At 37.4% G+C, this 14,993-nt stretch overlaps 1 protein-coding gene across 3 annotated transcripts; it reads left to right on the forward strand.

Annotated features, from left to right (window-relative positions):
- The first annotated feature begins 445 nt into the window (after positions 1-445).
- Positions 446-12,871, forward strand: LOC127638637 (zinc finger protein 862-like). 3 transcript variants are annotated; one of them, XM_052120248.1, is made up of 8 exons: positions 446-648; positions 3,210-3,324; positions 3,416-3,492; positions 3,662-3,921; positions 4,036-4,103; positions 4,191-4,378; positions 5,436-5,975; positions 6,521-12,871. In XM_052120248.1, the coding sequence occupies exons 2-8, from the start codon at positions 3,260-3,262 to the stop codon at positions 8,650-8,652; spliced, it is 3,330 nt and encodes a 1,109-aa protein (XP_051976208.1). In that variant the 5' UTR covers positions 446-648; positions 3,210-3,259; the 3' UTR covers positions 8,653-12,871. The 3 variants fall into 3 exon arrangements, with proteins under 3 accessions (XP_051976208.1, XP_051976209.1, XP_051976210.1); XM_052120249.1 differs by having other exon boundaries at positions 5,439-5,975; XM_052120250.1 differs by lacking the exon at positions 5,436-5,975.
- Positions 12,872-14,993: the final 2,122 nt, after the last annotated feature.

The following is a 14,993-nucleotide window of genomic DNA, read 5'->3' on the forward strand; positions in this document are numbered from 1 at the left end:
TTCAGTAAACAGTGGGGGAAATTGGTCGCGGTCAGTTTGACGTCACGCCAAGTTTGAGAACGCTATTTTGCGACGTGAACTTCTAGAACTGTTAAAAATGCTAACAGCACCTTTACGCAGATGGAGATTAATACATATCAGAAAAAATTGAAGAATAAAAAGTATGAGGGGAAAATAATTATCTTTGTTTCTGTTGTACATGTGTGTGTGAAAACTTGACACACAACCGTTACTTAATGCTCCGGGAGACGCGTTCCACAAACGAGCACCCACAATCTAACTTTCCCTTTCCTGAAGAAGAAAAAAAAAAACTTCGAAACTTCACCCACAATCTAACTTTCCCTTTCTTGAAGAAGAAAAAACTTTCCCTTTCCTGAAATTGTGTGCCGGGTCTGCACAAGCGCGGCTTTCTTCCGTTTTCCATGTCATTTCCTGTAATAAAAAGATGGTGGTCTTAACAAGAGAGAGAAGCAGCTGACTGTGTTCCAAACAGTTGGAGATGATAAACTTTGCATCGCCCGGGACTAGTGAAAGCCTCCCGTACCATTGCGTCACCGCCGCGTTTCTCGAAGCGGCCGAAGACGAGACGCACCGCGGCTGAAGAGGACCACCGAAGACCCCCGACGCACTGCGTATATTCTACAGACGGTGAGTTACACTCACTAGCCAATGTGGCCAATGAAAATGGCTTCCGAAAGCGTTAGGCAAATTGCCAGGCACGAAACGAACGCAAAGCTTACGGAAAGCGATACCTAAAAACATCGCCATCCCCATCACTTTGCAACTTTTGCCTTACAGACTCCAGAAGAACATAACTTTTAGGTAGTTTTGTCGTTTAAGACATCAGTGTTGCCCTATTTGTTTTACTTCGCTCGTCTCTTATTACAGCTCGGGTTAGATGGAAAGCGACAGCCGCGTTGACCAATCACAGCGCTGCTCTCTGAGCGAAATATTTTGGAAGTAGGAATTTGGATCTGGTTTTGGAAACGGATACGACTCAAATAATACACGAGCTTTAAAGGAAACTTTTATGAAAGCACTTTTATATAATTGTACGTTGCACATTTCTGCCTTAAAAAAAAAAAAAAAAAAATTGGCGCCATTAACTTTCATTGTAAGTCCCTCAGTAACCTCGATTTTTTTTTTTCTTCTTTTTTTTTTTTAAAGAAAAAGAGGGAGTAAAAAAATTATTGTTCTGGTAATCAACATTATGCCACAAATTCCATCGACTGAGCATAAAAGAATATTCCGGTTCAACAGAAGTTAAGCTCAACTGACAGTATTTGTGGCATAATATTGATTACCACAAAAATTAGTAAGATTAGAAAAAAAATAATAATCTGGGTTACTGTGAGATACTTACAATGGAAGTGAAATTACTAAACTCATTGTATAGCCACAATATGTGGTAACATGATTTTAGAGTGATAAAATTGCTTATTAACCTTTTCTGTGTAAAGTTATATCCAATTTTACAATTTTGTTGCCATGACGAAGTAATCCTGGTAATTTAGTAGTCCGCTGCAAAAACGGCTGTACAGCTCAAATAATACACAAGTTTTAATTGAGGAATTAACGTAAGTGCTTTTATACAATTATAAGCTTCACATTTCTGCCTTTTAACCCTTTAAAAATGTTCCCCATTTACTTCCATTGTATGCAGCTCACTGTAATTTCTATGTTTGCTTGTTTTAAAGAAAAGGAAGGACAAGTCGAAATATTTTTTTTAAAACTTAATTTTTTCCATAAGCACTTTTTCCTTAACTCCGTTTCCTTCAAAACTGTCTTAAATTAGAATAATTTTTTGAATTCTGTGCTATAAGATAACATTTCAATATCATCAAAATTTTGTAAAGTTAAAGTAATAAAATGCATAGATTAGGGAAAGGGTACAAAATAATATCCAAATGTTTGGATGTCCCAGTGAGCACAGTTGGATCAATAGTCAGGAAGTGGAAGCTGCACCACACCACCCAGGTACTGCCAAGAAAAGGCCGCCCGCCCCTTAAAATTCTGCGCGCTAACAAAAACGAGACTTGAGCGAGAAGCCACAGAGATGTCTAAAAACACTTTGAAGGAGCTACAGAGTTGAGTGGCTGGGAGTGGAGTAATGGCGCACCAGTCAACCATATCAAGAGCACTGCATAAGCTGTATGGAAGGGTGGCAAGAAAGAAGCCGTTATTTAAAAAGTACCATCTGAATGCATGTATGGAGTTTGCCAGACAGCATATGAGTGACCCAGCTGCGATGTGGGAGAAGCGTTTTGTGGTCAGTTGAGACCAAACTAGGGCTTTTTGGCCAAAAGGCAGAAAGTGCTATGTGTGGCGCAAACCTAACACTTCCTATGCCTCAAGACACACCATCCCTACAGTGAAGTATGGTGGTGGCAGCATCATACTGTGGGGAAGCATCTTGTTAGAAATGATGGAAGAATGTATGGTGCAAAATATAGGGAAATACTGCAAGAGAACCTGCTTCAGTCAACTAAAAAAACTGAAAGCTTGGGAGGAAATTCACCTTTCAGCATGACAATGATCCCAAAAACAAGGTCAAACAATGTTGGAGTGGCTCAAGAACAAAAAGATAAATGTCCTACAGTGGCCCAGTCAAAGTCCTGATCTCAATCCTATTGAGAATCTGTGGCACTATTCAAAAGTGCAGTCCACAAGCATCATCCAACCAACCTGAATAACCTGGAGCAAATCTGCCAAGAACAATGGGCCAAAATCACTTCGTCACTGTGTACAAAGCTGGTACATATGTACCCCAAAAGACTTAAATGTCATTAATGTGAGAGATTTGGTCAGGGGTCTGAATACTTTTGCAAGGCACTAAATACACTATGTATGTGTGTGTGTGTGTGTGTGTGTGTGTGTGTGTGTGTGTGTGTGTGTGTGTGTGTGTGTGTGTGTGTGTGTGTCTCAGACTGGGGCAGGTTGTCTAATGTGTTATATGTTTTAAGTTTATCTAATTTATATATTACTGTTGCCATTGGCCTGAACGTTATATTTTAAATATTTATAATTTTACGGAATTGTTTTGTGGTTTATAATTATTTTACTGTTTAAATTTAGCTGTAAAGCCTATAAAAGGCTATTTAATTACACGTTCCCTATTGTGACAACATAACCTAATCTTTTCTGGTTAATGAATAATGATTTCTAATTCCCCATTTAAAATTGTACAATTTCCTTACTTTACCTTTAAGATGGTGGAGTAAAAAGGGGCACACAGGAACCTCCCCATCCTGCCCAGATCATGACAGATTCCTCCACTATTCCAGCCCAGCAGTCCATGGAAGTTGAGGCAGACTGCAGCTCCAGGTCAGCCTTATACAATTTGACATTTTTAATAAAAGTAATAATGGTAATATTTAAAGTACATTTCCTGATTATAACACCATTTTTTCCCCAGTTCTTTAAATGACATGCCACCTGAGGAACCAAGCAAAAATCAAAAAGTTGACAATGAGCATCATGCCAATTACTGGTGTAAGTATCATTTACTTGAACTTAAATAAAAGTATTGTGTAGGTGATTGAATATTAGACCTCAGATAAGATAGGTGCTTGTTTTTTTTAACTTAAAATTGCTTAAGTTATAATGGCATGTAGTAGCATTTTGCCCATCGAAACTAATTGCTCATATGTTACAAATACAGTCTGTGAAGAATGCAAGGAGTATTTTGTGGAGAAATGCCCTAGCCACGGGCCCCCTGTGTTTGTGCCAGACACCCCTGTGGCATCAGGGGTGCCCAACCGGGCAGCTCTCACTGTACCTGTGGGATTTGAGATCCTCAAAAAGCGTGATAAGGTTGATGTCTGCTGTAGAGAGGAAAACATACCAAAGGGAGCGCTCTTTGGTCCTTATCAAGGCCAACTAATGGCCTCTGATAAACATTCAGGGCCATACTCATGGATGGTGAGTTGTACATTTAAACTCTGTAATTAGTAGTAATAATAAGTAAATATCAATATCATTAATATTAGTATGTGTTTCTTTCAGTTTGTGCTTATTATTATATTATTATTTTAGATTGTTGATGAGGACAACACATATAAATTCATTGATGGGAGTGATGAAACTACAGCAAACTGGATGAGGTAATATTTATCAAGTTGTGTGCTAAAAGGTATTTTGGTCACTGTAGGCATGGTTACATTTTGTTTATATTTGTTTGATGTTCTCAGGTTTATTCAGATTTCCTCTGATGAGAGCAAAAGGAACCTGAGTGCGTTTCAACACGGCGAGCACATCTACTTCCAAGTGTGTCGGAGACTAACAGCGGGCAATAAACTTTTTGTGTGGTACAGCAACGACTACCTAAGACGACTACAGAGTGTGTCCCGGGACAGTATTGACTGCAACTTGGACACAGGTGAGACACCTCCTGCTGATTGGGAAAAAAAGTTGAAATTATGTCAAAGTTCATTTCAAAACCTTTCAATTCATTTTACTGATCATAAAATAGCAGTGGTAGCCCAAAAGCAATCTGGGCAAACACATAAATTGCACTGGAAATATCACTAATATCCTTATCCTATCAGCATCTTGTGCTTCGCAAGACACTTAACCCCAGTTTTCATTGTCTCTGTGAATTAAAACCATCTTCAAAATGACAAGGACCAACATGTTCATTTCAACAGATATAAACCGCTTTAATGGGAATATAGTTCTCTGGAATAGATCTAATGGCTAGACGCTAACCTACAAGTGTGAAAACGCACTCCAATATTTCTGTCACTTAAGTAGACATTAACAGGGTTTTTAAAAATACAAACACTGTGAACTCTTATAAGCAGCTAAAAAAATTATCACCATATCTGGTAAAAGCACGATTTTGTCCCAAACCTTCAATACTGTAATGTTTTTTTATTTTATTATTATTTAAATCAATAGCACAAATGGCAGTACAACCAAAAACTTCAATGATGTATAAAGACATTACAATTTAAATGGTGTTTAATTACGGTAATGAGAATATGGGGGGAGAGGAGCTTAATTTAAAGTTCATTTAGAAAATGCGTCTCACAATGCAAAAAATAAAACATTGTGGTCCTAAATTAGGCTTCATATAAGAAAAATATAATTTATTCATTTTGCTTTTGGGGTAAAACACTGTATGATGCTGACATGTTCTTTAAAGGTTTCATGAGGATTACTCAAATATTAAAGTACAGACCTATCTCATTACAATCCATTAATTTAATTGAGCATTTTCGATCCACAAAAACATACCAAGAAGAGATGTGTCAGACCATCAATGGTTCACCAGGTAAGTGAAATAAGTTTATAATCCTTCCTATATACCAGAATATGCAACTCACCCTGCTGTAGCCCACATCTTTATTGAAATTTCAGTACACGCTTTTTTAAATATCCTGATTGTGTTGCATGATTTACTTTTAATGACCCATTGCACTTTTGTCTTGAAGCAGTTACACTGGAAGACAAATATCAGGAGGAGCCCAGAGGTCCAGTGCTGAGATCTGCCATGCAAGGCAGAAGGACCCTCAGTAAGCTTGGAAGTGATGAAGGAGAAAGCCAGCCACAGGCCAAGAAAAAGAAGATTGACCTCATTTTCAAAGATGTCTTGGAAGCATCTCTGGAAGCCAATCAATGTCAGAACAACCCTCTGAACAGCACCTTGTCTTTTTCAAGAGCAAGACCGAATGTCTTTCAGGTTTTTAGCCAGCCTGACTTGGATTCTAAAGACTCTGTCTTCACCTCTGGATTGGCTTCCATGGAACATCTTGAGAGTAGCTTTGATGCAAAGTGTATTAAAATGGAAAACACAGAAGAAGAGGTGACTCTGACATGTGATAGACCTTCAACATCTTTCTGCCCAAACTGTATAAGGCTCAAAAGAAGAATCCGTGAGCTGGAGGCTGAATTGCTCCTTCTGAGAGGACAAGGCCAGACCAAAATTATGCCTGTAATGCCATCTGAGCCCATTCCCAGTGAAGATCTCCGAGGTAGGTTTGCACCTGGGATGGAACGCTGCCATGGATGAGGGCCTTTCTGCAATATATTTTAATTTAGATATCAGGGTTTTATGATACAGCTTTAGTTTTTCAGTCAACAGATGCTTCATCTTTTGTTATTTTTAGCCTTTTTTTGCCATTGATTTTGTGTTTGCATATTTGTTGACATGTGTTCAATGGAAGTGCACAACTTATTAAAACTTTTATTAAAATCATGAATGCGTGTTTTCTTTTTAAAACCTACAATGGTTTGATGAGCATGCTGCTCTGGTTGATTAATATGAATTAAAACACGAGAGTTGAGATTCATTTGTAATTAGAATTATATTAGTATCTTTGTATTGGTTTGATCTAGAACTTGTTTTGAGAATGAGTTGTGCTTTCAGTAGGTATGAACATGCATTCATTAACTGGTATTGTCTCTAAAACCTTTATTTGTACCGACACTGACAAGTAAATTATTGTTTCTTGAAAAAACAACATTGTTCTGTGTTGGTGTTATTCAAATTTGTGCTCTGTTTGCTTATTTGGTGTAGAAGCCATGACGCCTATCCAAGTCGTCCTTGAAGAGGATGACCAGGAAGTTGATTCTGCTGATGAATCCATGTCTGCTGACCTCATTGTGGCTACAGACGAGTCTTCAAAGCTCTTGGTGGGCTCAGGTCGCCGGATTCGTCGCTTCAAACAAGAGTGGCTGAAGAAGTTCTGGTTTCTTCGATATTCGCCCTCACTGAACGAGATGTGGTGCCATGTCTGCCGGCAATACACCGTCCAGTCCTCCCGTACCTCTGCTTTTATCATCGGTTCCAAGCAATTCAAGATCCACACCATTAAACTGCACAGTCAGAGCAACCTACACAAGAAGTGTTTGCAGCTTTACAAGCTGCGCATGCACCCAGAGAAGACTGAAGAGATGTGTCGTAACATGATGACTCTCTTCAATTCTGCCTACCATCTGGCTTTGGAAGGGCGGCCGTTTTCAGATCTGCGACCCCTTGCTGAGCTCCTGAAGAAGTGCGAACTGAAAGTGGTGGATCAGTACATGAATGAGAATGACTGTCAGATTATAATTCAACACATTGCTCGAGCATTAAAAGAGGACTTGGCAGAGAAGATCCGCCGTTCGCCCTTTTTAAGCATCATCATGGATGGACAGAACGATGACCTCTTGGCTGACACTGTTGCCGTTTATGTGCAGTTCACGACGGCAGATGGGTTGCCTGCCACCGAGTTCCTCTCCTTACAAAAGTTATGTGGAGGCAATGTGGAAGGCTACGTCCAGGCAGTGGATCATGCCTTTGGTGTTCTCGGTCTGAGACTTCAGGACATGTTAGTGGTTGGTTTGGGAATAGATGGCTCCAACATCTCCTCTAGTTTGAGGGCCAATCTTTACATAGCCATAAGAAAGACAATCCCTTGGGTATTGTGTCTACCTGTGATGATCCATCGTCCCCATTTAGAGGTACTTGATGCCATTAGTGGGAAGGAGCTCTCTTGCTTGGAGGATTTGGAGAACAACTTGAAGCAGCTGTTTGGATTCTATCGGTATTCACCACGTATGATGGCTGAGCTGAGGTCAACAGCACCAACTCTATCCGAGGAAACAGAGTTTCTTGGGGATATAAGGGCCATTCGGTGGATCATAGGTGAGCCGAATGTCCTTAATTCCCTCATCAAGGACTACCTGGAGGTGGTTGCTCACTTGAAGTGCATCAGCAGCCAAACCCAGAGAGGTGATACTGCTGCTATTGCCCTGTCTCTTCTACAGTTCCTGTTGGACTACCAATCAGTAAAGCTGATCTATTTTCTGTTGGACATCATTGCTGTCTTTTCACGACTTGCTTTCACCTTCCAGGGGGACTATCTGTTAGTGTCCCAGGTGGATGCAAAATTTGAGGATGCCATTCATGAGATCGGGCAGTTGGTAAACTCCCCAGGGGAGTACCTTCAGGAGTTTGAGGATAACTTTCGGGAGAGCTTCAATGGTGTGGACCTCAAGAACCTACGTGTTGCAGAGTCCAAGTTCCAGTCGATCCGAGAAAAGATCTGTCAAAAAAGTCAAGGAATTCTGGCCCAACGCTTTGAACGACGCAGCCGCTCAGTGGTTCAGGCTTGTCAGGTACTTGACCTGGCCACATGGCCTCTTAAGAGGGATAATCTTGGTGCATATGGAGAGAAGGAGATCCTTCTCATTTTTGACCACCTGGAGACCATTCCTTCATATGGCCGTGAGAACTCACAAGAAAGAATAGATGCCCGAGGAAGACTTGTCGCTGAATGGAGAGATTTGAAAGCAGATTATTGTTGTGTAAATGGTTTTAAAGAGGTGGTGAGCCACATCTTCAGATACAAGCAACGTTTTCCTCTGCTTAATCACATCCTGCAGGTTGTCAGGGTCTTACCAACGTCAACTGTATGCTGCGAAAAAGGAAGAGGTTCGTTACAGAAAGTGCGCAGAAATAACCGTTCCAGACTGACTCTGGATCAAACAAATGATCTGCTCACCTTGGCCATTAATGGTCCATCTATCGGCTGCTTTGAAGGAAAGCGAGCATTGGACAGTTGGTTTGAAGAGAAATCTGGGAACAGTTGTTCACTCTCGACCGCCGAACAAAACCATGTGTTGCACAATATGGAAATGAAAACAGAGTTTTATTCTAATATTTGACTGATCAGAGCCAATTCCTCATCCAAAAGCCATCTCATTGGAAAAGGGCTGATAGGGACTATAATGTGATAGGCCAAGTAGTTTGACATTGGCCCTGCTGCTAAAATGGCCTTGATCAGCATGTTGTCTAAGAGTTGGTAGGAATGCCATTGCAGGGCACAGGCACACGAAACACTTTAAAATGTTCACATACATGGTTGCGATGTGTTGTTATTCATGATGTTTGTGTTCCAAAGAGGAAGTTTCTTATTTTCTATCGGTGAGGATTGTTGTTAAGTGAATGTTCGACTGAGTTTTAAAAAAACAAGATTTCATTGATTTATCAGGCATTGATAAGTGAAGTCTTTTTATTCTCTGAGAGTGTCACCGCCATGCAAGCCTATATTCAACTAAAACTAGTTTAATTATTCTATCTGCAATATAATTAGAGCAATCAGTTTGTATGTTGAATTATATAATGAAAAGCACTTCATTTTTATTGCATGTTCAATATGCTGGTAATCAAAATTGGAATGGAAATAGCCACTATTTTTGCCATGCATTATGTTCTTGCCATATAACAGACATTTTGTATCTTTTTTTTATATATATATACTCTTTAGGTTAACCATCTGTGTAAATCTTGATTTGAACCATGTGGCTGTGCCATGATTCTGTATTAAATCAGGCTGCAGTTTACACCCAATCTAACTGATTTATAGATTTAAAATATATAAAAGTTTGATGCCTTCCAGCCAATTATGAAAAGTCTGCATTACCTAACAGTCCTGATTTGTTCTGGTACATGTTCATGTTTGCCAATTTACTGCTGGAAGAGATTCGTAGACATTTATGCACCTCAAAGAAGAGCTCTTTTAAATCAAACTCGTACAAGAACAAAGCTGTGGAATCTTTGATTGCGTTATTACGTACTTGACACTTATTGACAAGTATTTTATTAGTTTACTTTCCCATTGCTTTTCTTGTAGCCAACAGCAAGTGTTTATTTTTTTTACTGTTTTTAGTTTGTTTCTTGCATAATCTTGTCTTTCCACTAATTTCCAATGATTATACCTGTGCAATATATATATTACCCTTACATTATATATTCTTCTATACACGCAAATTAAAGTCTTATTAATAACGATCCTTGAAGCAAAACTGAGGTTTCCAACATGATAGAACACGTTTTTTAAGATGCTTATATGTTCACCTTTATATAATTTGTTGTTTGTTTTAAATTGTTTTATTATTTCATAAAAATTGTTAATTGGTTCAGAAAGAGTTGGTCATTTTCAGTGTTGCATTTGAAATGTTAATTAAAATGAATGTCATTTTAAAGCATTATTTTATCTCTCTGTAAAATATTGTAATCTGTGTTATATCTTAATCTAAAACAAATAGGGATTACAGTACAGTACTTTCCTAGTTAATAGGACCTAGTATAGTGTTATATAAATATATAGTAAATATATCTAATATTATCCAAATGTGCAAAAAGCCATTTTCTACCTAAATGACTGTTCTCTTTTACATCATACTATTAAGCTTCAAAGTAGTTTACATAAAATATTTTGCTAGCTTTTTTGAACAGTTTAACATTTGAACTCTGTTCCAGCAGCAATGTCTGTGTGAGCTATCAAAAATCTGAATATTTTTTTTCCTTAAATTTACTTATGTGAATTGCTGTATGTGTTTGAATGTTAGACTGTTACCTCACAGTGAGGTATGTCATTGAGTGAATCGTCTTTTATAGTGGAGGTGTATTACATTTTTTGTTTATTTGTTTGTTTAGATTGGACTCAATAAGGGAATATACCGTACACTGCCAGGTTCGTTGAACCACCTTTAGCTTTGATTACGGCATGCATTCGTTGAGGAATTGTTTCGACAACTTTATGCACCATCACAACATTAATTTCTGTCCAGAATTGCATTCATTTTTGGCCAAGATCTTGTGTTGATGACGGGAGAGTCAAAACACACTGTAAAGTCTTCTCCAGCACATCCAAAAGACTTTCAATGGGGTTAAGGTCAGGACTCTGTGGTGGTTTATTCATGTGTGAAAATGATTCCTCATGATCCCTGAATCACTCTTACATAAGTTGAGCCTGATGGATCTTGGCATTGTCGTCCTGGAATATGCCCGTGCCATCAGGGAAGAAAAAATCCATTGATTGGATAACCTGGTCATTCAGTACATTCAGGTAGTCAGCTGACTTAATTTTATTGCCGCATATCATTGCTGTGCCTAGACCTGACCAATAGAAGCAACCCCAGATCATAACACTGCCTCCAGAGGCTTGTACAGAGGGCACTATGCATGACGGGTGCATTGCTTCATGCTCTTCCCTTCTTACCCTGATGCACCCATGCTCTTACTTTCAATATTAAACATAGCCGTGAGCTTTACTGTCGTTTTTTTTTACAATTTGACTTCAAGCATTTTAGTGATCTCCAATCATGATCATTAAAAAAAGATTTCAGACCATATTTCTTCCCCAAATCTGACGGTTCACCACAATCCTTCCAGGTTTTAATAATGCGTTGCACAGTTCTTAACACAATTCCAGTGATTTTATTAATCTCTTTCTTTGCTTGATGCAGGCCAATAATTTGCCCCTTCTGAAACACAGTCACATGTTTCCACGACCACAGGATACGTCTTCTGACATGGTTGTTAAGAAACGACAAGCTACACACTGCATCAGTTACAGTTAAAAGAATGGTTGCCAGCTGAAACATATTAATCACTGCAATCATGATCCAACCATATGCTCTTAAGTATTATTATTAATAAGTAATAATTAGTTACTTAACTAACTACTTAATTATTATTATTAAGCTTATTTCATTCAAATGGCAACTTTTTTTGGCCAGGCAGTGTACATAACGGTATGTGTATATATATATATATATATAATTCTGTGCTGAAATAGTTTTGAATGTTTGGAGTACAAGGAATAAATGCAGTTTGTGTTTAATTTTCTTCTGTTAAAAAGATAGTTCACACGAAAATGAAAATGACCTTATTTGCTCACCCTCATGCCATTCCAGATGTGTGATTTTCTTGCTTCTGCTAAATGCAAGAATATTTCAGCTCTGTAGGTCATTATAATGCAAGTTAATTGTGGCCAGAATGCTAAGCTCCAAAAAGTGCATTAAGGCAGCATAAAAGTAACCCATATGACTGCAGTGGTTAAATCCATGTCTTCAGAAGAGATACAATAGGTGTGTGAAACAGATCAATATTTAAGTCCTTTTTTACTGTAATTCTCCACTTTCACATTCTGAAATTCTACTTAAGATTTTTAAGAAAAAGGGATTAAAAATGTATCTGTTTCTCACCCAAAGTGATTGCATCGCTTCAGAAGACATATGTTAAACCACTGGAGTGTTATGTATTACTTTTATGCTGCCTTTTAAGTGATTTTTGGAGCTTCAAACGTCTGGTCACCATTCACTTGCATTGTATGGACATACAGCGCTGAATTATTCTTCTAAAAATCTTTGTTTTCTGCAGAAGAGCAACATCTGCTGGCCTTAAAGTGAGTAAATGATGAGAGAATTTAAGTTAATTGTATTTTCATTTTAGTCAATGATTGTACAAATGTTTGTACACTTATTTTTTTATTATTATACAAATCAAATACTTGTTTGTATTTACACCTTCTGAGTCTTTTTCTTTCTCTCTTTTTCACTCGTTTTGTTTTTTATGGTCAATTCTGATCAAATGAGCCAAAGTCAAGCCTGAGTTTGTTTTAAGACTTTAACACATCTTTCTTTTGTCAAAAAATGATGTGTACCAAATTGTACTTTTAAAGTCAATAGTCATAATTCTGTAGATTTACTTTTCATGTAATCACAATAATGTGTACTGTTGTTGTATCATGAATTATTATTATTATTATTATTATTTTCAAATGTATTATTGATGACATGTTTGCATCTGGGAGACACCTGGTAAAGCCTAAGGAACAAGGTCACTTCTGGTTTATTTTCAAAAGTAAATAGTAACGGTAGCTCTCAATTCTTATCCGTTTCTCCTTGCAAAGAGAAATGTCATTAATGTCATTTTAGTTACATTTATACATCATACACGCTTTGCTATTCTTCCTGAAAACATAACACTGGAAACTCAAAAATATGAACTTCATGTGAATTTTAAGAAATGTCTACCTGAAGAATGTGGACTTGTATAATAGAAACCCTCTTAAAATGACAGAATATGGAATCTATATTCAACAAATAATGGTTTAATAAAGTTTTTAATTTTATTTCCTTATTATGATTTTCCTCTGGTGCTATTAATCATTTCTCCGTTCATATATCACATTTTTGGAGTCAGTTGTAATAGTGACTTGTTTGCTTCTAAGGGGAATATGTAAACTGACATTAAAACCCCTAGCCGAATGTGGCTCTCTATTTGTGTTGGTCTACACCAGCCTGGATATCTCAGACAAATACACACGTTATTTAAATGCTACACTGATAACCACAGGCCTAACAAAGATCAAGTGCTCTTTGTTGCTAGTCTGACCATGGGTTCATTGTTTGTCTGTGCCTAGATTTGATGCTTTCAACACCCCCCAAAAATTCTCTCCTGCCCATTCTGACATGCAATGAACAATTTTATTTTCCTTTTCATAATTGTTGAGAGAAAAGCAACAACACGAGGGCTTGTGTTGGCTACCACACTAACATTCATAGTTGTGTATGGAGATGGGATTGTTTCATATTAACATGCAAATGGCAAATAATCAAATTTACAAATAAAAAGTTGGTTCAAAAATAAATTGAATGGCATCCACAAATAAATGTATGGAGTTTCACAGAAATGTAATGAATTCACAAATAAATTAAATGGGATTTACAAATAAGAAAATTATTTACTAACTCACTTACTTAAATTATTATTATCTCACAAATACTGTCCAGCATTCATTTTTGTATCACGCATTTATTTGTGGATCGCTTCCAGTACATTTGTCAATTTTCAAATCTAGCATCAAGATGTGCACACAAACCTACAAATAGGGTATTAATTTATGATTTGTGATCCTAAGATTATCTAATATGATTCATGTTTCATAAAGACACTATCTGTACTACTGATATTTTGTAGTGTCTAGTAGTGTGTCTGTTTGGACCTGCCATGTAACATCAAGAGTAAAGCTTTTGATGACATATTTCAGTCAAGAAACTTAAAATTAAAATAGCAAACTCATAGAGTCAGCCAGGTTAGCTATAAAGCTAATGATCAGGACACTCTACAAATGGGCAATTTTCAGCTGTCAACATTTAACAAGACACTACACATGTTTATAACCGAGAAAAAGTTAGACGAACCTTAAATCACAGTATTCCTCTGATGGTGTCCATTTCTTTAAAAGTTTGCAGCTTTGGAGATGATCTGTATGTGCTTGATTCTATGCTCATGAGAGCTCTGTGAATCTGGTCTCGCCCTGATAGTAAAACAAAGCGTGATTGGTTGAAGATAGACAGTGCTACGATTGGTCCATGTAATGTGGCCATTATCTGATTGGCTTGAGTTGACAATGGGTGGAGTCCACCTATTTGTAGGTTTGTTTCAAAATCGACTAATACATGTAGCGATCCACAAATGAATGCTGGACAGAGTTGTGTTTGTGAGTTAAAAATATATTTGTTAATTTTTTTATTTGCAAATCTCATTTTATTTATTTGTGAATTCAATTTATTTTTGAGAATCTCCTTACAAATATGTGTGGATCTCATTCAATTTATTTGTGAACCAACTTTTTATTTGTAAAACTCTTTCCATTTGTATGTTAATATGAAACAAAAATAACCCCATAGTTGTGCACTGTTGCTTTTCAGATTTAGACTGAAATAAGAGGGGCATTGAAATAAGAGTTGAATTGAGAACACAGGCGTTATTGTCGCCACCAGCTGCAGCGTTGGGAAACACAGCAACGGATCCTGGTTTAATTCTAGTGGTCAGTCATTACGCTATACTGAGAAAATTTGATTAAGATAATTAAAGTAGTTTGTGAACATTTAGTCAAGATCTCTGTTGCTTAACGCGGCCTCTTTATTTGTGTGCAAAATGAGTAAAATGCACATTTTTTTTTTAGATATCTAAATATGTGCACACATTTCTGGGCTGTAAACAATCCATTAAATGTCAAGTTGTTCAGGGAAAAACTTTAAATGCTGTGGAATTGCATGTTTAAACTGAATATGAACCGTTTTCCAGGGAATACCACTGAAAATATAAAAGCTATTGCTATAATGACAATTATTAATTATGCCAAATTTTTGGAATCTGTTAATCTGTTCTGGCATTAAGGAGAAACGCAATCAATGGCATCATTCATGCA

This window comes from Xyrauchen texanus, chromosome 46, assembly GCF_025860055.1.
Source record: "Xyrauchen texanus isolate HMW12.3.18 chromosome 46, RBS_HiC_50CHRs, whole genome shotgun sequence".
Classification (NCBI taxonomy): domain Eukaryota; kingdom Metazoa; phylum Chordata; class Actinopteri; order Cypriniformes; family Catostomidae; genus Xyrauchen; species Xyrauchen texanus.